The sequence below is a fragment of the Agelaius tricolor genome, unplaced genomic scaffold (assembly GCF_023055355.1).
Source record: "Agelaius tricolor isolate 1412-34295 unplaced genomic scaffold, bAgeTri1.0.p SCAF_6, whole genome shotgun sequence".
In the NCBI taxonomy this organism is placed as follows: domain Eukaryota; kingdom Metazoa; phylum Chordata; class Aves; order Passeriformes; family Icteridae; genus Agelaius; species Agelaius tricolor.
In genome coordinates, this window is record NW_027269266.1 from 4,935,372 (window position 1) to 4,961,570 (window position 26,199).

The 26,199-nt window shown below is 42.5% G+C and overlaps 1 protein-coding gene across 1 annotated transcript in view; it reads left to right on the top strand.

Moving 5' to 3' along the window:
* Positions 1-598: 598 nt before the first annotated feature.
* Positions 599-26,199, top strand: part of DPP6 (dipeptidyl peptidase like 6) — a 568,804-nt gene continuing 543,203 nt past the window's right edge. The window contains exon 1 of the mRNA XM_071428575.1: positions 599-732. Coding sequence (XP_071284676.1) covers positions 676-732 — 57 coding nt within the window. The 5' untranslated portion in view covers positions 599-675. The remainder of the gene's footprint in view (positions 733-26,199) is intronic.

Sequence of the window (26,199 nt, forward strand, 5' to 3'; positions counted from 1 at the left end):
TGCTCAAAAAAAGTAAGACCCAAATCCTTCAACTTGGTCGTAAGAAAACATCTGCCCAGCATTTCTTTCACTGTAAAGAGCCGGACTCACTACCCTGAACACCAGCGGGTCAAACCCCAGCTCTGCAGGAACCCGTGGCATCTTTAACACGATTTCCCTCTGCCCACGCCGGGGGTGGGGGATTAAATAAAACGATGCCGTGGGAGTGAGCGGTGCCGGGGGCGATGCCGGGACCCCAGGGCGCGGAGCGGAGCATCCCTCGGAGCGGAGCATCCCTCGGAGCGGAGCGGAGCCGAGCGCAGCCGGGCTCGCCCTCCCCGCTGCCGCGGCGGCCCCGGAGCGCGGGGGGCGGGCGGAGCCGGGCTCGCCTCGCCTCTGCTTTGGAGGGCGGGGGAGGGAAGCGGGGCCGGGGCCGGGGGGTGCTCCGGGTTTTGTATCGGAGCCGCCAAGCCGGGAGCGCCGCCAGCGCGCAGATCCCGCGGACGGGGGCAGAGTCGCGGTGTGGGGCGACAATCCCGGCACAGGGTGACGATCCCGGCACAGGGTGACAATCCCGGCGCGGGGTGACAATCCCGGCACAGGGTGACAATCCCACTCTGCTGCCATCCCCCATCTGAAGCTCCTCGGAGAGTCGTGCCCGAAGCCCAACTTTGCATCCCGCCCGCCGTTCCCAGCATGAACCAGACGGCCGGGGTGAGCAACCACGTCCGCTGCTCCGGCAAGGGCTCCAAGGTAAGAGCGGCCGGGGCTCGGCATCGCGGGCAGCGGGGCTCGCTGGGGCGGCGGGGATGCCCCGTTTTCGGCTCACGGTCCCCAAATCTACTGCTGAGAGCGTGTTCCCCTCCCGGGGAAGCATCCTTGAACTCCCTGCTAGCCCCCCATCACTTGGCGAAGTTCAGCATCTCTGCCCGGCTCCCGCCGCCTCCCTGCGGGGTGCTGGGGCAGGGATGGCTCCATTCCTCCGGACAGGGGTGACCCCTTCGGGCTGAGACCTGGGTGGGTGCTGGACCGGGCATTCAGGGTGCTGCGGCCTCTCAGCATCAAGTGCTGGAACGGTCGGAACTCGTGCACCTGCTCCAAACGGGATAAAATGCTTTGCAGGTAAGGGTTTGTGGAGTGAAACCAGGGGGGACCTGGTACTGCTTTAGCCACTGCTTTAACTTCTTGCCATGGTGTGTTTGCAAAGCCAGCATGAAAAATAAATAACTGAGATAAAATATGTCATTGGGCACTCTGCTGAATTCAGTAGAAATTCTGGCTGCTCGTACCTGATCCAGGTCAAATTTGTATTAACATTTTTTAGGTAGTGATGGACATGGTCCTTACATCTACACAACTACTTTATGTTGCAGAGTGAACATAAAGTACTGCTGTGAAGTCAGATGCATGTGCCCTCTTACAGACAATTCTGTTGATGTTGTTCTTCTGCAACTCTTTGAAGTGTTTCTCCTTGTTTATGTTTCTCTGTTAGGGTGGACACACCACCATCCCCAAGATTTCATGTTCTTTTTGGGGCTGGTATTTGGTAGAGAGATATGATTCTATAATACCTAATGGGATGCACCTTAAGGAAATGCAAAATTTACATTTCACCACATATAATGCTGTGCTAACTTTTTTTTTTTTAATTTTATCTCTTAATACTGGTGTCCTGTTCCATCCTCTAGACTTGGTGTTGTGGTGTTGTTTGAGATGCTGGTGCTGCTGCTCACCTGGTTGTACACTTCATGTGTAGTTAGAGTGGACCTGACCCTACAAACTCTTAGGCACACAGGTTTACTTCATACCTCCCCTACTGTGAAGTGAATACAGTTGTTCCTCCTTTTTTCATATTGTATTTTAGGATTAAACCCACTAATCATAAAGGCTATGTGCATATTAAAAGATGCTACATGATGAGGGCTGTGGAAGTAAACAAACAGATTAGATGAGTCTGCTGAAATTATTTACTTAGCTCCATGACTAATCATATATTTGAAGTTGAACCCATACCTAAGCTCTTTGCATAATTCAAAGGCCCTAAATTAAATGTCCTCTGGATATTGCCTGAATTTTGAATGTTGGGCCTCCTTCCTTTGCACTTTCTGGTTTTCTTTGAGTTTTGGGTCGAACAGCTAAGGTTATTGCATATCAGTAATAATTTATTGTATCAAGCTGCTGACCTAATACTTTAATGCAGAAGAAAGAGATGGGGCTCAAATGAGTATATTCTTAGCACATGAAAATTGATACATTTTTATTTGCCTTGAAGGCATTTTCATCTCAAATTCCAGATATTTTTTCCATTGGAAATAAATACTTTTTTTTTCAAGTCAGAAGATTGAAATGATTGATGGTTTCAGGATTTAATTAAAACACAGAAAGCTTCATGCATGACTGATTTAGTTTCAAGGAAACCTTGCAGAGTTCTGAAATGAGAGTTTATCAAATGGGGCTGAAAAATCAAGTAACTGATCATTAAGAGGTTTCTGATGGAGTAGACAGGAGGCAGAATAGCCAAGTTTTTGTGACTCTGACTTCTAAAGCATAGAAATTAGAAATGCTGGTGCTGAAGTTTCATATCTGGGCTTCATTTGTTTGAGTTTTTTTCTGAACAACTAACAAACAAACAAAACCTCAATGAAAAATAAAACAACAGAACCCCAAACAGGATTTATCTGACTTTCCTAATCTCCTAACTTTTGAACTTGCAGCCAATTTTAACCAAAATTGACAAAATAAGAGTAATCTTGTGTTCAGTTTGCCACAAGTATCATAGAAATAAATTTTTAATACAGAAGGATTATTTAATAGCTGAATAAAGGAAGAAGCAGGGAGAAATCTGTCCCAGCCTGTCCCACATGGCTTTTGCTACAAGAGCATCTGTCCTTTGCCCATCACAGGCTGTGCAAAGATTGGGAGGGAATGGCAGGAAGGAAGGAGCACAGAAGGAACTTCCAGAAGAACTGGAAGTTTATGAAGGCAAAGCGGGAGCTGTGGGTGAGGGCTGAGGTCTTCCCAAGGGGGAGTGTGTTGAGCAAATAATTTGTCATAAATCACTTTGTTGTCACAGCTGATGAAACAACATGTTAGGGTTTTTTTCCTCCCCCCAAAAAAGTTGTTATGTTGTGTTAGCTCTAATGCCAGCTCAGTGAGGTAAGGTCACTCTTCTTCCTGGCTTCTCCCGAGCTTCCCTCTTGCTGGGCAATGGGCACTTAGACTTCACATTTCTTCTGCAAGATTTACAGCTGTGCTCAGTTGTGGTGAGCAAGAGAGGCAGCTTTTCAAAGGAGGGATACAATTAAAGCCCTTAAGTAGATGGGCTTGATTGTCATTCCAAACACTAGTAATGCATGCCCACTAAAAGGTGTATATATTTTTAACATTTCTATGTAATGTTTTTCAGCTGTTTCTAACCAAGAGCTAGAAGCTCTAAGCCACTTGTGAGTGCTATTGAAGGACTGATTTATTGTCTAGAGAGAACTATTTTTGAGAAATAGTTTGTGTACATACAGCTTCTAATGCTTTTTTCCTGCCTGTGACTAATCCCTTTGCCTTCCCTAAGATAATTTGTGGGAGGAAAGCAAGAGGATTCACCCCAATGCTGTAATGGAAAGCTGTGTCACAGGAAGATTTCTGATGTGTTGGGGTGGTTGGGGTGGTGAGCAGCCCCAGTGTGTACAAAACCCACCCACCTCTCTTGTGTGGGCTGGGAGCAGCCTTTAACTCTGGTGAAGGAAGTGCACTTCACTGCAAAGTCACTCACATCCTGCCAGAGGAACTTGGGGGTCAGCTCCAAGCTGCCACATTTCAACAGATTTCTTGAAGCAATTAATGAGGGCTAAGTCCATATGGGGATTCAGGCTTTTTCAACACTACATGTTGCAGCTCCTGGCTTTTGGCTTTTATTCAGCAGTCCAAAGCCCCACACCAGCCAATACAGGACACAGAAATTGTGAATTTAGCTTCGTTTCTTAATACCAAGGAAGACACTATGAGAAGGCACTTGGTTTCCTGTTGGGGCTCCCAAATTCTTCAGGGAGGAAAATCTATAGAAATAATTTGGATACCTTCTTTAGAAACAACTATACTTGGGGTTCTTCATCTGAGGACCATCCCCATCCTCACCCAGTGAGAAAGGAGGTGTCCTGTGGAGCAGGATTTGTGGATCTGTTGTCCTTTTAAGTGTTGAGGATTCAGAGACCCACCATTTTCCATCCTTCTGGGGGCTGTTGTACCCATCAGGAGACAGCAGGAGCCCCATCCTGCTCCACAGCAGGAGCCCTCCCATCTCTCCTTTTGGGGAAGGGGCAGAGCAGAGTTCAGGGCTGTTCTTTGGAGTAGGTAAGATGGAAAATCACAGTGTAGTGTCTCCTGGGGACAGGGGGATGCACTGTCTCTTTATTTTGGATGAAAATGCCTTTGGCCAAACCATTGGCTGACATGCACAATTTGGAGGGCTAAACCCCCAGCTCTGTACAGCAACCTCAGTACCACCTTAGGACATGTTTGGCACAAGCCTGCTGCTATTCAGTCTCTTCTGACTTCTCCCTGCGTGTAGTTTTGAACAATTGCAGCTGCTTTAGCTGTTTTGTGTGGAGCTCAGTGCATTGCTCTGGATCAGGTCACCCAAACCCAATTCCTCTTGTCATATGAGATGTCAGTCCAGCTCCTTTGCCATCCTCATATGCAGCTTATGACACCACTGATGAATACCCAAACTGGTTATGTGCTTGGAGGGTTGATTATGTGTTTATTAGGCATTTATATCTTTATTTTGTGCAGCCAGGCTTTAACCTCTCTCTCATTCCAATCCTGATGTATGGGTGGGAGACAAGTGTTTTTTGCTGCCTCAACAGCAGTGATGAGAGTCCCTGTATGGTAAGAGGAAACAAATCTGCATTAAACCTGAGCAAATGGGGCTTGTTTCCATCATGGATTTTGTTGGTGTCAACACATGTGACATTTTGGAATGTAGCAAATACTAAAAGCCACCTTTCCTCTCTCAGCTTTAATTATGTAAGCATTAAAAAAAGCTTGGTGAAACAAAGTTAGAATATTCACCTGAATAACTGTAACCTCACTTTTAATCAGCAGTAACGAATGCTCAAGAATAGCAGCAAATCATTTGGACAAATTATTTTTTTTCTTTCCTTTTAAAGGAGAAACAATTGTCCTAATTAGTAGTATTGGTATGTAAGAATGCAGTTATGAAAACAACTCAATGCAGTAATGTAAAGTGTTTGTTAAAGGAAAGCACACTCAATTAAGCTGAACTGAAAATGCAGTTATCATTGTACTCCTGGCTGCTCTCTCTCATTGTTTTGAAAGAAACAAATTTAACCTCTGAGAGAAACAAATTACAGATGTAGGGTGTTCTGGCTGCCCTGGTTTAAAGGGACAGGGCAACAATTGCACAGCTGTGGGCAAGAGGTCCATGATGTCCTTTTAACAGATTATGAGGGAATTTGATTTTATAGTTTATTCCTTAAACGATTAATAAGAGATTATTGCATCTACACTGGGTAAATCTAATTACCTTCTCTTTTACATGAACTATTCCCCTCACATGAATTCCACTGATTTCAATTGAATTACTGCTTATTTATGCTGGTTTAATTGCAGAGAGATTCAATACCTCCAAAGTTATGGAAGCAATAGAGGCACAGCATTTCTAGGATTCTTGGATGCAGAAAATTAAGATGAGGAAGCTGTGCTGGCTCCTCTGTATTATTGCTGAAGCAGAAACAAGTTCAGCTTTCCTTGCACATTGTGTTTTACTGTGAGTGGTAAGTTACCCTGCATGGGCACAGCTAAGCAGTGTATTTTTGAGTTTCCTAATTTTAATGCTCTAGTGGGAATTCAAGGCTGACTTCCACACCTAATAAGTATTAAAGTAGGACTGGATGTAGCTGCCAGGGCTTTAAAACATGATTGGTCAGCTATTTCCAAAATCCAGCCTTACTCAGAGGGCAGTCCCTTGGAAATTACACTTCCATCTCAAAACATCAACCCTTCAGAGTGGTCTAATACAGCATTGCATGAAAGAAACAGGCAAGATCAATGCCCCATCCTGCTGGATGCTGTGACCCCACACAGACAGAAATGCCTTGGCCTTCAGTGTATTTATGGTTTAAGTTAACAATAAGAAATAAAAATCTGGGAGAATGAGAGAATTACTCTGGTTTTGCAGGCAGTGAAGTACCAGGAATAAACCACCAAAAAATTTCACACTAGGTAGAGATGATAGACTAAAGTTGAGCTTTTCTGCCACAGAAAATAAGAAAATACTAATCATTGTCCATTCAAGAGCCAGCAGCTCATCAGCATGTGCTCCCCAGATCCCACCAGCATATCCCTCTCTATGAAGCATGAAATCCCTTGCCCAGGACAGGTGTCAGCAGGAAAAGCCTGTGGGCAAAGAAGGGAGAGAAAACTGTACACTTGGGTCCTCTGTCCATTAGGGATCCAGATATTAGTTTGGCTCCTTAAAGAACAAGGTTTCATTTTGCACAAGCTGTGGAGCTTGTGTTGATTTAGCTCTTTCCCCTGTACCAATTTGTGAAAATCCTCTATCTCCTACATCCTTGGGGAGGAACTTTCACAATGCTGCAGAGGCAAAACCCATCAAAACTTCAAGTGGTGAACTCTAAATCAAGAAGACATGCCAAGGAACTTAAGGCAAAGTGTTTGAAACTGGTTTTTTATTACAGTCTCTGACTTTCTTGGAAACTGTAATTTTCAGTGGACAGTATCTGGTACAGGTACTCAATTTAGTGAAGTTCTGCTTCTGCTGATGTAAATGGAAAGATGATTTTAGAAATTTTACTGCCTTAACCCATGCAGCCCTAAGGATTTTAGGAGTAACAGCTGTGGGAACTTCTTGAATTGATCATCCTATTATTTCAGACAGTGAAATCTGCTTTCTCTATAATTCCACCTGTAAACCTGATGGCTTTTGGCAGTTAATTCCAGCCATGTTCCCTAGAGCTCTTCCTGCAACTGTCTGAGTGTCAGCTGTCTCATAAAGGTCCCCTTAACAGGAAATTTGGCAAGAAGAATGATGCTGGGTCAGGACCAGAAATTTCAGTGGAAGGCTCAAACACCCCTTTGAAGGATGGGAAGACAAAGGGAGATGGTCAGGCTGACACTGTAAATGTCCTGAATGATCAGAAAACCTCCTGCCAGGGGTTGTGCTTTCCCTGACTGGAGGGAATCAGGAATCAGGAATCAGGATGCACCCTGAGGAACAGCAGGCTCCTCTAGCCCTGGTGTTGATGGAGCATCCTGTCTGGGATATTCTGGGTGATGGGGAGCAAAAGGAGCTGTGGTTTTTGTAGCCTTGAGCAAATATGAACCAGCAAGAGTGTACTTTGCTTACAACAGCTATTATTTTAGGGGCTGGAGAAAGAGTGTTCCTCCCCCATGAAATATTTGCCTGGAGCCTTATGGAGGAGCTGTGTGGAGCTCCAGGGGTTTCCAGCAGTGTGTGGGATGTTGTGCTCGGCATCCCTGCAGTGTCCTCAGGCACAGGAAGCCCTGAGACCTGAATCTGGATGAGTTCTGGGCATCAGCAGTGACAGAACCATCCCTGTTTGTTTGTGGGTGCTGCTCTGCTGCTGTTTTTCATCTTTAATGAGAGTTGAACACGCCATAAAGTTTTATTGGGTGTTTATGCTAACAAAATTAACTAACAGTTGGTGCTTTAAAAATGCAGCCAGAGCTCTGTGCACTATAACTGGGAATCTGCAATGGCTTTTTAACTGGTGTAGGACAGAGCAAATATGTGAGTGCCAATGTCATTTAACAGCAAACCACTTTATATTAACTTTTTATAGACCAGAACTGATTAATTGAAATTTCCAAAATAAATCTTAGCACGATATGTGCTTAAACAAAATCAGATTTTCAGACATTAGGTAGCTGGAAGCTCTGTCAAAATTGTGGGGTGAATTTATAATACCAAGACTAAGGTGCTGATAATCAAAATAAATTAGCTTAGCCACTTCAATACTTCAATGCTTAAATCAAATAATAGGAAGAAGATTTATTTTAGCATTTTGATTATTGTGTTTCCCAATAAAACAGATATAATATCATGCTGTGAATGCTGTATGGATTACTTGAGGCCAGGATTTCAATGGGAGTACAAAGGACCTCTAGGCTACAGAAAAAAAAAGGGATTATCTTCAAACTCAATTTCTTGCTCAGTAGAATGTATTTGGCTTATTTCTATGTCAGCACTGTTAAGTAAACCTAGGAAAGTGATTTGGTTTCATTCATTTATTTATTTAGTGCTTTTCTTTATTTTCATGCTGTTTGCCTGTGTCTAGTCTGGAGAGTTTGAGGTTTATGATCTTTGCATTATACTGGGGAGTTTTATGCCAGTTTTAAAATAAGCAGATTGACATGCTGGGATTTTTTTTTTATTTTATTTTTTTTATCAGTGAAATAGTTTGATAATCAAATAGCACTGATTTATGAAGTATTAATCTAGGTACAGTCAAGGATGATTTGCATTTCATGGCATTTACATTAATAAAGTTTAGCTAAAACACTTGAGGGGAATGTTCTGATTCCTGCATTAAGCCCTGAGTTACATTGGGATAATATCTGAGTCTTTTAGGGTTTGCATTTTCACACTGCTATGTTATCATAAGTGATAGCTGATTCTCAAGGCCAGACACTGCTGCCATCAAGAAAAACTTCTCTAACCTGCTTTTAACCTGCCAGTGTAGGATGGACTTGGTGATCTGATGTGAACTCACAAAAGTCAGCAGTAGTATTGTATTTGCAGGGAATGCCCCACGAAGGCAGGAATGATGAATCTGACTCCATGTTCTCAGAAGGCTAATTTATTATTTTATAATACTATATTACATTAAAGAATACTAAACTATAATATAATAAAGAATACAGATAGGATACTTACAGAAGGCTAAAAAGATAATAATGAAAACTCCTGACTCTTTCCAGAGTCCTGACACAGCTTGGCCCTGATTGGCCAATGAGTGAAAACAACTCCCAGCAGAATCCAATGGAACAATCACCTGTGGGTGAACAATCTCCAAACACATTCCACACGAGCACAACACAGGAGAAGCAAATGAGATAAGAATTGTTTTTCCTTTTCTTTCAGGCTTCTCAGCTTCCCAGGAGAAAAATCCTGGGAAAAGGGATTTTTTTCAGAGAATGTGAATGCCACACAGTAGTTCCACCTCACTGAGACTGGGACAAAGGTTCTGCCCATGCTTTAGTTCTTTAGTGAAAGTAAGGATGAGCACTTCCTTTGCATGGTCTGTGAGCTCTTTGGTGGAGGAGGATAACTTGGTATTCACTAAGTGGGGTTCCCATCTTTATTTTTGGCCTTGTTACTCTGCTTAACATCTGAGAATCTAACAAATTTTGGTGCCAATCATTCCTTGGAATGAAGGAAAAAAGGGAGAGGAGTGACAGAGATATGGTTGTTTTCACAGGCTGTGTTCCATGTCATCCAAGCCTTGCTCCAAAAGACAACCTTGGAGGGAAGAGCACCCTAAAGACTTGATTTCTGTTGCAGGTGTGGAGTGCATGGAGGATAAGCAGGCACCACATCAATTTTTCAGCTCACTTGAAAGGAAGGCTGTTAAAATTATAAAACCTCGGGTAATTTAAAAAGAGAGTGTGTACAGCTCTCCTTGGTGTCATGTCTTCAACTAAACAGAATAAAATACACTGCAGCAAAGTCAGGGCTTGTCCTTTGTCAGAGCTCTAGGGAGAAGCTTGGGGTCTGACAAAGATGGTGGGCACTGGGCCCCTCTCAGCTCTGCTGGCAAATTAAAAAAGGGCAGGACATCAACATTTTGAAAGCAGCAAATTTTCTTATTTGCAGATGGCATCCAAAATTGGAATGCTAGGAAGAAGCTGAAATTATGGCAGACAGATGTGTGCTGCTGGTAATTTACTGCTACTCAGGACAGCAAAGACACAATACAATTTCCTTTTTTATGTATCAATTTATGCTTCTAGGCTTTTGACTTTTCTTGGACCTTCCCTTCACATCCAAGCCATCCTAGTGTTTGCAGATTTTTAGTGCAGTTTTATATTCAAGTCTGACTTTGCTAGATAATGACCTCACACAGAGCCTTTGCCACTGCTTTAACTGCTTCTCCTGAGTGGAGGATCAGAGAGTTTTTCATAGCTACAAGCCCAGGAAAGGGCCAGCAACAGGGACTAACATCAGTGTTATTTCTATTGCAGCACTCTATAGGAATGCTGGTTGCATATTGGGATTCAATTGAACAGCAAGATACAGAATACTGCTTGCTGCATCAAAGAACTTCGATTTGAAATTTGTTCACTGCTTTATGGTCATCCCTCAAGCTTAGAACTTTATTCTTCTCTTTATATTCTTGGTGCTCAGCTGTGATATCACACAGTGATATCTGTGTGAGCTCACTGAGGGTCATGGGGCTTCTTTTATCCTGGGAAACACCAGAGTTACACCTGCAACCCTCTGGGAGCAGCAGTGGAACACATTTCCCTTGCCACACTGTGCTGCCTCACTGCCCCTCCTCTTGTCTGACCACCCACTGCACAGTTAATCTGCCAGCAGAGACCACTGAGGTTTTTCAGTCATTTACTCCAGTTTTAGCCACTTTTTACTGTTACAGATCTCTCCTCCAGCAGCTCAGGGCTATCCTTCAATTTCCCAGGTCCTGATCTCTGCATGCTCTGTACCATCACATTTTCTGACTTGTTCCAAATTTAATCACCTGAGTTATCTCGATATTGTTAGAATTCCCTAAGGCTGAAGGAATATGACAGAACATATCTGTGTTGTGTCTGTACCTTTCACTCTCTCATTTAGGGTTCATTCCTGCTTTCCTCCTATTCCTGCTCTGCTCCTACTGTTTTGGGTGGATTTTTTATGGCAGGGAAGGGCACTGAATAGTCCATTTTACAAAGAAGTTAATTTACTTTTGGTGAATAAAACCAGCTGGTTTTCCTTTACATTAATTGATAAGGGAAATTTCCCTGTATTTTTTTTTGGTTTTTTTGCTGTCATTGTTAATCTGTGTATATTTTGCCTGTACAGGGCATTTGTAGCATAAAAAATAAACAGCCTTGCTGGTTTTTCCAGCTCAGGGGCACTGAAAGGCTGATGTGGACTGAAACACAGGCATCTTTAATGGGCCACTGAAAAGGCAGTGGTGGCTCTTAGGAAGGTACTTCAAGCTGCCATTCAGAAGCTGCATTGAGAATTTCTACCCATGCATGATCACAGTGGAAGTGACAAAGGTATTAGCCAAGGAAGAAGGGAGGAAAGAAGTTGTTTATGAACCCTCAAACTCTTTAGTTATGGCAGGAATTTGGTGGTGGGTTTTTTTCTCTTTTATCCTTTTTTATTCTTAGAAAACTTCAGTGATTTTTATGATTTTAATGGAAAGTGATCAATGCTGTGCACCATCACAGCATTATGATCAAAATGCTTCAGCTATCTTTGACAGCAGGGACCTCCAACAGTTAACCTTGCCCACATTCTTTCCTGCTGTAGATTCATTATTTTACAACATATATTTTTCACCAGAGAAATTCTGATTGGCAGCTGATACAGACTAACTGCAAGAGAGGGACATTGTCCTGGTTTTCTTCAAGAACAAGAAATATATCCATGTCTAACTTCCAGTAATGCCAGCAAAAGTAACATCCCTAAATCTCTAGTGTGCTGATGGAAGAATTGCCCCTAAAGATTTTCCAGTGTAAAACATAAGGTTTATTGAAGATCAGTAATGAAGAATGATAGTTCCTGGTGCTTAAAGTTTTAGTGATTTTACAAAAATGAGGACTATAGCACTTTAAATTATAGTTTGTAGAGACATTACCATAAATTATTCTTTCTTGAAAGATCATTTCCTATTTCTTTGTTAGCATTTGATAGATTTGGATTTTGATATGGACATCATTTAGGAAAAAAAAAATCAATATTTTATTCAGTGGAAATTGTCATTTTTGTACTCTCATGCTTTGGAAATAGAAATTAAAAAGAGTTAGGGAAAGGGAGCAAATGTCACTGTGGTCCTACCATTGTCGTTTCTAGACTTAGCAATTTAACCAAGACTGTAAAAACACTCATCTGAACACTGACTTTATTTATCTGAGAAGCAGCTGTACTTTGCAGAGGCTGATGTGCACAGATGCACCCAAATACTGCAATAAAGTAATAAAATATATGTGCTACCAGAGCAAAGGTATATGTTTACATTCTGTGGTAGAAAAGGTATCTTCTGTCCCATGAATCATTTGAAAGCCAGCATGCCTGATCTTCTTCAACAGCACCATGGGGTCCAGCTGATGGTGTTTCCCAAAAAAGAGGTATTTTTTGATGAGTCAGAAGGGTATTCTGGAACATCACTGGAGGGAAATTGCCTTTTTGATGTGTAAATATCAACAAATCTTCACATTTTGGCTCCGTGTCTCTGTGTGGTGTAACAGCACTCCTATGCACCTCTACAGCATTATAAATGAAATTTATTAATTTCATTTAATAAAACCAACAAACAAAAGAAAAAAAGGAAAAGAAAATAAAATGTTTATAGCTAGTGTTGTTGCAGAGGTGAAAAAATGCCAAAGTGCTGCAAGGGACTTGAATGAGTCTTCAGAAAGACTAAAATTCCCTCTCTGCACTAATTGGAAAACCAATGTAAGGTGATCCTTAAAGGATAGGACTCAGTTTAGGATGAAAGCACCAATATTTAGACATTTATTTCTGCTCACATGTAACTCAGGAGCAGGATTTTCTGCACTAGTGATGTGTGAGGCGTGCCATGTATTCTTCCAGCTGCTGTTGCACGGGGACATGAGCATCCCACAGCTCCTGAGTTGTGTCTGCTGGCACCAACAGAATGTCTTGGAGGTGCTGGGATGTCTCAAATGATGCTAGATATCTTCATTTAGTCAGTGGGATTGGACAGGCAGTACCTAAGCTCCCAGTATAGTCAGTGGGACAAGGTGGTGTCTAGGGAGTGATGAAACTCACTGCAAGGCTGCTGTGGGCTGGCTGCTCCCTGACTTGCTGCTTGTATTCCATTGATTTCCTTTGACTAGACCCCTGTTGGCTCTAATAGGAGTTTAGACACCTGGTACTCACATAAACACCCCAATGCAGACATCCTAATCTCAGATTGCATCCCTCTTGTAGCATCAGCCTGGTCTACTGTGTTACCAGTTTTCAGTGTGGGTAGAATTATGGTATTAAATCCTTGCCTGCCATTTCCCAAGAGCCAGGACATTTCTTGTGTGTCCAGATGGATGGCTGAATACCAGAGCGTAATCAGCAAAGCTGAGAGTGATTTATCTATAAAATACAAGGCACAGCAGTCAGAGCTTGGGAAATAAAGACTGGGTCTATATTCCTAAATTTCAGGTTTTAGCAAAGCTTTGTTTATTCTGATCTGACTGAGATTGATGTCTGCATTTCAATCTTGATGAATCCTTGGAGAGGCAGCCTGTTGTCTGGACCAACAGAAAAAGGATGCTCACATGAATTTGAAGATACCAGTTCTCTTGAAATAGGCAAATGATATTTCAAGAATGCTGATGTCAGTGCACAGAAGATTTATGAATCTCTGTGTAGAGCAGAAGGCAGATGTAGATAAAGCAGGCAAGGTTAAATCATGCTTTGCCAGAAATTGTGAGCATGATATCAATGTCAGTGTCTCTGGCTGCTGGTTCCTTTGGGAGCCCTGATAAACATTAGCTCGTCACTTGTTGCTCAGGCCATGCCTTATTTTGTAGATTTTGCTCTAAATAAAGTTAATTAGTGATGAGATCTTGGGTTGAAAAATACACTGCTTTCTCTGCCCTCTCCTTACTGCTCCAAGAACTAGAGATGGGGTATTTACTTCAGTGCCCAAAGGCAAGGCTCATTCTCCACTCCCTTAAGGTGGTTAAATACCAGCATGGTGACATTTCCCTCAGTCCTCTTGTCATAACCTCAGTGGGCTTAATTCAGCATGTGGCTGATGGTAAAGAAAATTCAGGCTGTCTCAGCACTGCCAACAGCTCTTGTTATACCCACTGTTAAATCTTAGCATTTAGTTCTACCCTGGTTCTTCAATATTTAGGAAAGAAGATATAAAATATTTAGACCTCCGAGAGAGGCAAATGTCAGAATGGTTATTTCAGGGGAAATAGAGTTGATTTAATCTTTTTTTTTTCTGGTGGGTAGCTCTGACTTGTTGTATTTAGAGGGTTATTTAATTTAGTTGTGCTTTTTAAAGAAGGTATATATTTCCATGAAAAAATAACTTTATGGCCAAGTGACAGAAAAATTTGTAAAATCTGTGGGGAAAACATCAATTCCTAAGGGGACACATACACACATTAAAAAGTAATTTTCAAAACTCTACCAGAACTTAGTGAACTGTTGTTTAGGTGCATTATCCTCAAAAGGGAGGAGATAAGGACTATAAAAGAGACAGTAATCAGCTAGGATATGTCTGTGGGCTCCATTGCTGCAATGTTTTAGCTCCTCAAAGCCTCTATGGAGATTTGCTACAGATAATTACTGTTTGCTGTAGATTGGATTGAATGAATTACATTAGATTAATATTACTGTTTTAGAGTGGATCTGAGAAACAGAGACAGCAGGGACTGGATTTTGGAAGATATTCTTCACTTTTGTGTTTAAACATGACATTTGGTAGTCCCTAGCATTGTCTTCCCCTACATGGGAGGTGGGAGCCCTTTGTAGGGTTTTTTATTTCCATCTTCCACCTCTCTGGGCAACCTGTTCCAGTGCCTCACCATGCTCACAGTAAAGAATTTCTTTCAAATATCTAACCTGAAGCTGCCCTCTTTCAGTTTAAAGACATTACCACTTATCCTATCACTGCATGCCCTTGTAAAAAGTTCCTCTACAATTTTTCTGTAGGCTCCCTTTAGGCACTGGGAGGTGCACAGAACTCCTGAGGGATAAATACAGAATATTCCTACTTGTTTATTATTTGTAAGGTCACAAGCCTGCAAAGGGGATTTTCCTGTTTCATCTGGTCAGTTCTGATGGCTTTCTGCATGACATGCCCATGATATGTACAAACACACAAATCCTTCACTTGGCTAGGAGCAAAACTCCTCTATGATATTTAATTAGCCCTAATTTGCAAAGCCCTGAAGAGAACTCCCTGAGAATCTCCCTTCTTTGCTTTATTCCCATGTTTGCTGCGTGCAGAGAGCAGGAGCAGGGGGCTCTGTAGTGACTTGAGTGTTTTAAGCCATGATTTTTGCTGAATGCTGCTTGGTACATTTGCACACAAGGATCTGCATTCCCCAGCACAATTTGTGGGGAGGAAGCAGAAATGCCTCTCTAGAATGGAGCTCTGAGGTCTCCTCACTCAAACTCTGGTTTTTGTTCATTTGGACTCATGCATGCTCTGCTAATCACTCAAAGGCTCTGCTGCTCTTTAAAATGCTTTGATCATGAGGTTTTGGCATTTTTTTTCTCTTTGTGACATCCCTGCTTTCCCAATTCTTTCATTACATAAAGGAAAAAGGGCAGTGGAAGTTTTTTGAATACATTCATGCTTAATTTTCTGTAAGCTGACTTGTATCCTCCTTCTTTGCTGTGGCCTCAGGTGAATTTTAGATTTTTAGAGCAGTGATAGAAACCATTAAAAACTTTTGCTGTCTAACCAGGCACAGTGCTTCTACAAAGCTGCCTCTTCCATCAAATAAAGATGAGAGAAAGATCAGACTGAGAAAATCACACTCTTTAGGAACAAGGAGCATGTTTTATTGATCCAGAACAAGGAGGCTGCGGTGCTGGGCTCTTGGTGTGCATCATCTTCACTTGAGCACAGGTTTGGCTCAAGGATTGATAGCCAGCAATAGCTGGCTGCCAGTCTAAGCTCATAGTCATGGCCTGTGCTTGACAGCAAAGTTTCAGAAGAAAATTTGAGTGTTATATGAGCAATTAAAGTGTATTTTGACGTTGAATTTTGGGTACAGCCAAATTGTGGAAAGCACAGGAGGCACCCACAGAGGCGGCTGTAAGGCTGTTCAAGCAGGCAGGAGCTTCCAGCATCCCAAGAAAGTTCTGCAACAGGCAAAGAGCAGTGATGGGCCAGCTGGCCAACACTGTCACCATGCTGAAATGTCTGAGCTGTGCTGGAACACAGGGAACTGAGCTCTGACATGCTCCTCCCAGCAGAAAGCAACTCCTTTTTATCCCCTCACATTTGAGTCAAGGCCAAAGAGGAGTGAGTGGCAGGGCTGTATTTTTGTAGCAGTACAGCTGCTTTCAGCAGGGCTCCTTTACTCTCTGGGTGGCTGCTGAACATTGCAAAGCCCTCATGGCACAGGGCACCATCCAGGGCACATCCACACATTTCCAGCTGAATGAAATCCCTCAGCTCTTTCCCTTTCACAGCACCCCAGTGATGGAGACCCCATTGTGGTGGTGTTCACAAGGGTCCCAGGACGAGGGGAGAGATGAGAATCTTGACTCCATGTTTCAGAAGGCTGATTTATTTTATGACATATATTATATTAAAAGAAGATGATATACTAAAACTATACTAAAGAATAGAAGAAAGGATTTCATCAGAAGGCTAGAAAGGAAAGAAATGAATGACAGTAAAGTCTTGTGACTGACCAGAGAGTCTGAGACAGCTGGACTGTGATTGGCCATTAGTAAAAAACAACCACATGAGACCAATCAAAGATGCACCTGTTGCATTGCACAGCAGCAGATAATTATTGTTTTTCTTTTCCTCTGAGGCTTCTCAGCTTCTCAGGAGAAAAAAATCCTAGCAAAGGATTTTTCAGAAAATGTGTCTGTGACACCCCATTTTCCAGGGAATCAAGCCAAGAGATCATCATGTGCCAGTGGCAAGTAGAGGCTGCTTTCTGCCATGCATTATTTATCACTCTGTCCACCTTTGTGCTGCTTTAAAGGCTCCTTCTCTCTGCTCTGAACAGGTCTTAAGCCTGGCTAAAAATCAGGACTGTTCTGTGCAATTTGGTTTATCTTTTGGCAGCAGCATATTAATTATTTTGTAATGAACCTCAGATGTAATAATAGGCTGCATACTGAAATCTGTGCCTTTCTCTTCTTTAAATTCTATAATAGTTGTTGTGTTATGGGGGAATTACATAGTTTTTTTTTTCCTCTAGGGAAAATAAACATTGTTGGTCCTGACTCTTCCATTTTTGCCTGTCCCTTGATTTTTGGGCTGTGCTGTAGTTTAATTTCAGTTTGTGCTGATCTGTTTAGCACTTGTGGTGGGTTTCCAGGTTTTTAAGATGAGAACCAATGTCAAGCTATCCTTTTTTTTATTCTCTTCAGCTTTCAACTCAGATCTTGGCCTCTCTTTGGCAGGTTGAACAGCTAATATTTGCACCATTGACTGCTGTCTTGGCATCTGAGGGGGTTTTTGTTTCAAACCTGAGATTCTTTGTGAGAGGACTGCTTTTAGAAAGGCTTTAGCACCCAACAGAAGCAGAATGAGGCCACTTATTTAGCAAAGTTAGATATCTACAAATTGCTTCTTAAAAATCCTAACCAAAAGATATACAATGATTTTTTTTAAGAGTGGAATTATCTAATTAGACTTTTTTTTTTTTAATTTACCATGGCATTCATTTAATCTGCTCTTTCCCATCTGAAAATGCTCCTTGTTTTCAGTTCCTTCTGTTATTCTATTTAAAAGTTCCTTTCACAGTGCACTGCAGAAAGAAAAAGAAAAAAGATGTGGAGAAACTTTATATGCTAAGGAGGCTACTTCAGACAGAGGCAATTAACTGGTGCTGTACAGTTCAGACAAGAAAATCAGGAGATGTGAACTGAAGATCAGTCTTTGAAAATGTGGTTAACAGGCAGAGCCTAAAGTCTCCCACTGCAGCAGACTGGGCTGAGGGCACCAGGGTTTGATCTTGGGTCCTAAGCGGCTTCCTGGCTGCAACCCAAGATGAGGAACTTGGTTCCTTCTATTCTCAGATCTGTAATTATTCTTAATTTTCTTTTATTTTTTTCCCAGACCTCATATAAGGAACACTGTGCTTCCCTCACAAGAGAGAAGCAGCAATATGTTTATTGCTATAAACTGAAAATTTTATGAAGTTTAATTGTACAAATTCAGTGGCAAGGTACATTTGATTATTTCCTGCAAGAGGGTAGAGTTAAACAAAACTGTCAGGGAGACCCTCCTGTTAAGCCATGAGATTCAGAAGAGAACCTCTTGAATTCTAAACTCCTCCTCAGAGCTGGGTTTAGGTGCAGCTAGATCCAGACTTAGTCTCAGGCTTGGTCAATGGTTTATGTCTAAGGGATTATTTGTGCATAGTCAAACCTTCATCTCACTTAGATCTAAGATTTCACAGATTCAGGGATCTGATTCCCAATTCGCTTCCAAGAGTAACCCTGACTGTGGTCCCAGTACTGATGGGTGGGTGGATGGATGGATGGATGGATGGATGGATGGATGGATGGATGATCAGAGGACAAGGCCCTCCTTGCATCATCTTAAAGAAATTTTGATCTCTGCCATTTGTCCTTTGTTATTTGTATTTTCTCCCTTGAAAATGTCTGATATTACAAAACCTCTCTCTTCTGCTCACTTTACTAATTAGTATGTCTTTGCAGGTCAGTTACAGAGATTTGTGGTGGTTAATTGTGAAGGTTACTTGCTCAGGAACTGTAGACCTGGAGACATTATTTCTTTGGCAAAATCTGAGCTCCTTCCTTCCTTCCTTCCTTCCTTCCTTCCTTCCTTCCTTCCTTCCTTCCTTCCTTCCTTCCTTCCTTCCTTCCTTCCTTCCTTCCTTCCTTCCTTCCTTCCTTCCTTCCTTCCTTCCTTCCTTCCCTCCCTCCCTCCCTCCCTCCCTCCCTCCCTCCCTCCCCTTCTCTTTTTTCTCTGAACCAAACCTGTTCTCTTTGTTTCCACAGATGGAATTTTTGGACCAAAGGCTGGGTATTCAGTCACCTTTTGCAGGAACTAGTTTCAAGCATGTTTTATTCATGGATTTAGTAGATGTCATTCACAATAGAAACATTTCAGTACCTGCTTGAAAGCTGCAGGAAGAATCAGGAGCTGCATCATTTGCACTTGTACCAGAGGCTGCCCATGCATGAATATGCCCAATGAAAGAGCAGGACTCTGTGTCTCTGTAACAGTGCAGTGCCTCAGCCTGTGACTCAGGACTGGCTGAGCTGGCACAGTTTTGCTTCAAGTATTTGCAGGCAGGGCACTGACCATTCTCAAAGCTTTTCTTGCAGCATTTCCCTTGCTCTAAGCACACTGGCACGTATAGAAGCCACCCATGCCCCACCATGCTCAGGAATTTAATGCAGTAGTAACACAGAGAGGGTTTTTTATTCTCACAACATTGAGAGAGAAGTCTCATACCACAGAATGCAGAAATCATTAATGGGGTCATTGGATACAGATCTTATTTTGCTCATTCAAATTTTTACGTGAGGAGCCAGGATATGTGAAAATCTATAAAGAATGAGGTTTCAGTTCTGCATGGTTTTTGTGCCTGAATCAACTGCTGAGAGTGGAGCTGATAAAAAGTCAGAATTTATCTTTCCTCCAAAATTTTGTCAAAATTGGTATGATTGCATAAACAGAGCTGGTTTTCTCAATCAGACTTTTCCTGGTGGAAATCTATTTCAGTGGAAAACCTCTGCCAGATCTTGTGAAGGAACACAAGGATCCTAAAACTACTTTGACTGAGGAATGAGGCAATTGTCTGCTTTTGCATTGAAAGGAAAAAAATAAAAATCCACATCGACAACAGGAACTGCTGTTTTGAGACTTAACACTTATCCATCCATCCATCCATCCATCCATCCATCCATCCATCCTTCCATCCTTCCATCCATCCTTCCATCCATCCTCAATCTCAGCTCTTGGTCTGAGCAGAATTCTTCTACATTCCAGATCTTCATTTCTGGCAGTAGATTTTTAGCACAAATGCAGCCACATCTGTCTGGAGAAAACAAAATTGCACAAAACAAAATTCAAGACAAAAATGAAATAAACACATTTATTGCCCGTGATGGAAAGCTGTAGGAGTGTGGCAGAGGCATATTCAAACTCAAAATGCAAAGCCTGCTATCAGGGAGCTGAATGAGCTGTCAGATAAAACAAAAACACTGTAGAAGGCAGCACATTCATAGTAACATTCAGAAAGATAATATACTACAGATAAAAGTCAAGCCTCCTAATACAGAGAGAATTATACTTCCTTACAATGAATATGTCTTTTCTAGCAGCAGTGCTGAATTTTTTTTCTAGGCTCAATTCCACTTTTTTCACTTGTTCATGTGAATACTACTTCTATCACAGTTAATTAAGCAGATTAGGGTTTGTGGGGTTTTGCCAGGCTCTTTATTGTTTCTCCCAGCAGAAGTGGTCACTGGCTACAAATTCTCCAGAGGGTGTCAAGAGTTGGCAGGAAAAAGTCACTGGGGCCTCAAGTTAAAATGGAAATGTCACTGATTTGCTACAGTAAAGAAGCAAAGATGGTTCTTCCCCAGTACTGCCATCCCAGATGTGCTCCCACATTATTTGAAATTCATGGAAATTAGATATTTATAGCACTGTGCTCATTAATTCAGATAGAAATGGGTCCCAAATAGTAAGCAAATGTTTTCAACTTTCATGTGTTAAGCAGCAAGAACCTATTCTTAGCTGATTCATTTCAGGTTGTGATCAAACTGGATTAAGATGTGTATTTATACATAGTTTGACACAGTGTTTGAAAGGTGGAAGGAGAGTTAAGTGATTTCCACAGTTATCAAAGTATTTGCTTGTAATTAGCAACCAGAAGCATGAAAGGATTTGTTGCAGCAGGGATAAATCTTTAAATAATGCCAGAACATTTCCCAAACTTGATCTCATTCTGGCCTCTGTGGTTAAAGCATATGAACAGGAATAGAGATAAACCAAAGGGAAAAAAGATACTTGGAGAGAAAGAGGCAAAAATGCAGTGTCTTTTGAGGAGATGCCTCAGAGAATTGGTTTGTGTTTGAATCACAGTAGCCTTGTATTTGAGATGTGTGCTGGACATCCCTACTGTTCATCATGCCCCAAAATAAACAACAGATAATGTGTAAAACGTGGAATCAGAGATGCAAAGTGCAGATTAGTGGCAGAAGGTGGAGGAAAGGCTTATAGATCCTCAATTCCAGAGCACTGGCTCTGCTCAGCAGCTCCTCCCTGGAGGGTGCAGGCACAGCCACACCTGCCTTTCCCTGGGGGATTTTTATAGTGAGAGCTCTTGCCAGTGGATGGCTGGGAAGACCCAAGTCCCTCTAGCTGCTGCTGTTGGACTAAGAAATGGCAGGGAGATGCAGCTTGGAATATTCAGGAACATTTAGGAGATGTGCTTATGCTTGGTACCCTGAAACAGCTTGTTAGGGGAGGTCTTACACACCTGGCTGCTTGTGGTGGGAGGTTTTCCTGTGCCAGGAGGGGATTCTTTCCAGCTGATCATAAACTGCAGAGGAAAAAGTCCCTCTGAGTGAGAAGAACAGATTTCTTCTGTGCTCTGGAGAGAAGCAGAAGCAATTGTGCACTCACACACATATTGTGGTCACATAACACCTCATTTTCCCTGAAAACCAGACTGGAGATCTTCCTCTCTGTACAGGCCATTGAGAAACAAACCACTTCCAAGAGAATGGAATTGTTCACACTGTACCACAGAGGAAAGTTCTCAGCATGTACTCTTGAGGGGAGGTCTTATACACCTGAACTGCTTCTTGTGGTGGGAGGTTTTTCTGTGCCAGGAGGGAATTCTTTCCAACTGATCATAAACTGCAGAGGAAAAAGTCCCTCTGAGTGTGCAGAACAGATTTCATCTGTGCTCTGGAGAAACATGGATGCTGCTACCTGCTCCAGCTGAGGGTTCTGGCATGAACCAGGGTGGCATGGCCCTGCCTCAAGACTCCAGTGTGCTAGGCAAGATGGCCATCACCTTAAATGAGTTCTGATCCCTTCTGGCCCAAGTCTGTTAGCCCTGTGTCAACAGGAGACTGAATTATCTGCTGTGGCCCAAAGTCTGGGTGCCAGCAGCTGCCTGCAGTCCTGTGCCACTGCAGCACAACTTGTTCCTCTCCTGGCTGCACTCCTCATGGAAAAGCACTCTTCCAATACCCTCTAAACTTCCACAAACCACGTTTGGAGTGAGTGTTAGAGGCTGAATTGAGTGTCCCTGGTACCCCCAGCACGGAGCTCCCTCAGTGGGGTCTCTCCTGCAATGCCTGGGGCTCACAGGGAGGCAGCAGGAGGAGGGTATGTGATGTCCCCATGGTGTCCCCATGCAGAACAGCCTGCACACTGCTGCTCACTGAGACTGATGGGCTGCCCTGTGTGGCTGGGACAGCTCTGAGGCACTGAAGCCATCTGGAATATGCTGCCTGCATCTCCACTGCTGAGCTTTGGAGCCTCCTCAGAAAGGATGAACTCTGCTTTTTGGCAATGGCCAGCACCTGTGTTAATTCCCAATGCACCCAGCAGTTGCTTGGAGGAGCAGTGGCTGTCAAGGGTCAAAATCATGCAGGTGATTTTGTTAACAACATAAATCTGTAAAGGCCTCAGGGCCAGAGCCCAAAAGTGGCTCTTGACTCTGGTTAGTTTATTAACAGAGACATGTGGCCCTTTCCTTTTTTATCTCTCAGGGGCCCAGTCTCACAGCCATGCCCAGTGCTTCTGGCTGCACAGGGGGCAGGTAATGCCAGCATTTGAGAGGCCTTAGGAAAGAGAAGTATCTTTCTTAAAATCACACAGTTTCCAGATTTCTCTGTATAGCTCCAAGCTAGGACTAAAATCCAGAGGAAAACTTCTTCTGAAGTGTTTTAGCGACTCTCACAAGTCAGTAAGTAGTTTCATGGGCTCTTTAGAGCATGGCAAAATGAAAAGACTGAAAATGAGTGCTCTCATCCCAAAGGCACCTTGGCTTATTCTCAGTCTTTTCAAGGTAACCATTCTGTTACTTAGATGTTGCAGGCAGTTGGGCAAAGCTTCTTCTTTAAAGACCCACGAATGGATAGACTGTGTGTCAAAATGCAATTTAAAAAGGCACATAATAAAAACAATATCATTCCATAACTCTCAGTACCATTAAGCCAGTCAGCAGGGGATGCAGAAGTCACCCAGGAAAGAAAAAGCATGATAATTTTTTCAGAAGAACATAGGCTGCTAAATTACTTTGCAGCTTCCAACCATCTGGGGAAAAAAATAAAGTACATTCATCCCTGCTTGAACTGATGAATAGAAACTGCAGAAAAGACTGGGTTTTTGTATTGCTGGTCTGCATGTTAATTCAGAGCCTGGAGCTGGTGGATTCTGCAGCGACTGAGCATAGTTAGCAGAGAGTACGTGCTGGGAACTTTCCTCTGTGGTACAGTGTGAACAATTCCATTCTCTTGGAAGTGGTTTCTCAATGGTCTGTACAGAGAGGAAGATCTCCAGTCTGGTTTTCTGGGAAAATGAGGTGTTATGTGACCACAATGTGTGTGTGAGTGCACAATTGCTTCTGCTTCTCTCCAGCAGCTTTTTTGATTCAACCAACCAGTATCAGCCAGATGTGATGAAAGGTCTGACAAACTTCATGAAAATCAATGGCTTCATAAAGGAGAGAGACTCTTTTTGTGTCTCCACCATATTAAAGCCTGCAGAATGGATTTACTCACTGAGATACTGGAGGCACTGTACAAAGGAGACAATGGAATGCTCTAGCCAAGGAAGAAGCATCAGCAGGAGCTGATATCTTCTTAGACATCAGAGAATCTCTCCATGAGCCACAGAAGACAAGACTTCAGTAGTTTCATTTCCCAGGGAACCAATATTTTCCCCTCTTTCAGTTTCTCTCTGTTCTTCCAGAGAGCAATATAATGTTATTTTAAGGGCTATGAGTAACTAATAAATAAAGAAGTTATGGCATCCTGCTTAAGACTTCTGGAAAACAGCCCAGCAGGGAAATTTCTAGCAAAGAAACTGCCACCTAGACCGTGCTGCCTTCCTGAGGTAACAAAATTGTGGTGGAGCATCAGGGGTCTGCTTCTTTCTTTGAACTTGTGGGCATCCTTTCTGCAAGGAAAGGTTGGTTCCTTTTGGGGGTGAGGAGCAGCTATTACTGTGAACATTGGCTGTGCCATGGTAGGGTTATGGACCCTTTGGAATACAGCCTGTCACTCATGCCCTTAAGACCAGAAAATTAAATGGAAGTGTGTAGTTTTTAGCAGGTTTTGCTCATTTTAGGGTGAGCAGGTAATTAGTAATGCTTCATGAGTTGCTATGAAGGGTAGGATTCCTTGGGGGAATGATCCCAGATGTGTGAGGATTGGGGTGACCCAAAGGAGGCTGAGCTAACACCCATCCAGTGACAGCACAAGTGACAGTGGAATGAGAGCAATTTCAGTAGAAGAAGTTGGGCAGACCTGTATCTAGGTCCAGACTTAGCATCCTTCAGTGCCTTTCAGTATTATTGTTGTGTGTGCAAGAATTAAAAGAAAAAGGGCAATAAAAACAGCTAATGAGCAGTTTGAGCCATCATCACAAGATGTGATTGTACATGTGGGAGCCATTTACCCACATACATCTTCAAACAAGGACTCACTTTCTTCCTTTGCATGAGAGGAGCCCCATGTACACATTTATGAAACTATTTCACTATCATCCTTTATCATCCTTCAAATTATTTTTCTTTTTCCTCCTTATCATCCTTCATTCCTTCCCCTGTTCCTCTCCTGTCTGTCTGTTCATGTCTGTGAGCTGTCTCCTCTCTGAAATTTGGGATTTCTGGTGCACAGGCTCTTTCTGTTTTTTTACACAGCACATTGCACGATGTGAGCCCATTCTTGATGAAAATATTGTATTACTTTTATAATAATCATACTTTACACACACAACACAGAGGTTTACTCCTTATTTATTTTTTAAATTCAAAAAGAAATATGAACTCTCTGACATTTTGATAAAGAATATCCTAGGTAGAATTGCATGTGAGTTTTTGTTTTATTTTGTGGTAATTTTTTTTCCCTAACTACAAGGCACATTATCCAGAATTTTACAACTTTTTCATTTTCCTTGGGCCTGGTTGGTGTTTGGCTAGCACTTTATCAGGTCCTGAGTCCTGTTTCTGCCCTATTTCTTGAATATTTTCTAGCATTTGCATGATTTTTGGCAGTAACCCTTTCAATCATATCCATGTGATAGAATCCTCTCCCACTTCCAACAGGCAGCTTGGTTAACAGCAGCAGCATTTTACTCTTGATGCAAAACCCTGGTTCTCTTTGCTACAGGGAGTTGTGTGCTTGGGTTCATCCAACCTTGCTGACAAATTTAAGTGAGAAGTCTGGTCCCCTCCAGGCTCTCTTTATAGTTGGTGGAGTTTGATGGACTTGCCCAAAAGCAATTCTCCCCACCCAATATATGAAACATTCTTCACAAGCCTGTCTCAGAGCTTCCAGCCTTGGCCTGAACAGTGTCAACGTTTGGGGATTGATTTTTTTGTGCTGGAAAGTGTTGCAGAACACTCATGTCATTCCTAATGGAGGATGGACTGGTGACTTCACTGCAGTTTCAATTTCCAATACAATAAGAAACAAGGTAATGCATTTTTGGGATTTATAGCTTGTGGTTTATGACTGCATTGCTGCAGTTCAAATGGATAGCTGTATATTTAACAAATTTAAACATGAGGTTGATGGGTCAATAAATAGGTGGGCAATGGGGGTACAGGAGTTACAAATGAAGACACACAACCCATGGTCTTTGGAGTCACCTGAAGTGTGGAGGAAAAGGAAGTTGGAGAGAATTGAGAACCTGGGGCAGAGTCTGGCCAGCTGGAAGGAGGCACTGAGGATGGAGTGGAGTGGTTGCACTGTTGGACAGGAGCTCTGCCTTGGCAGGAGGCTGCAGTTTGATCTCTTTTGGGAAGGCCATAGCTGAACTGCTCAGGGCAGACCATTCTGGGACATAGACTGTAGGCAGAGGCACCTGCATTCTCAACGTCGTGCCCTGAGTCAAGAGCCAAAATTCAGCTGGGATAACTCTGGAACTCTGGATAATTCTTTATCTTTTTGTACACATGAGAAAACTAAGAGCTGTGTCCCACGACTTTTGTATGAAGCATCCCTTCCACATTTTGCATCCAGTATTTCTAAAACCTGTCAGAGTATGTCTGGGGTGCAGGAGAGAGAGAATCTGCCAACATGTCTAGAGAACTAAT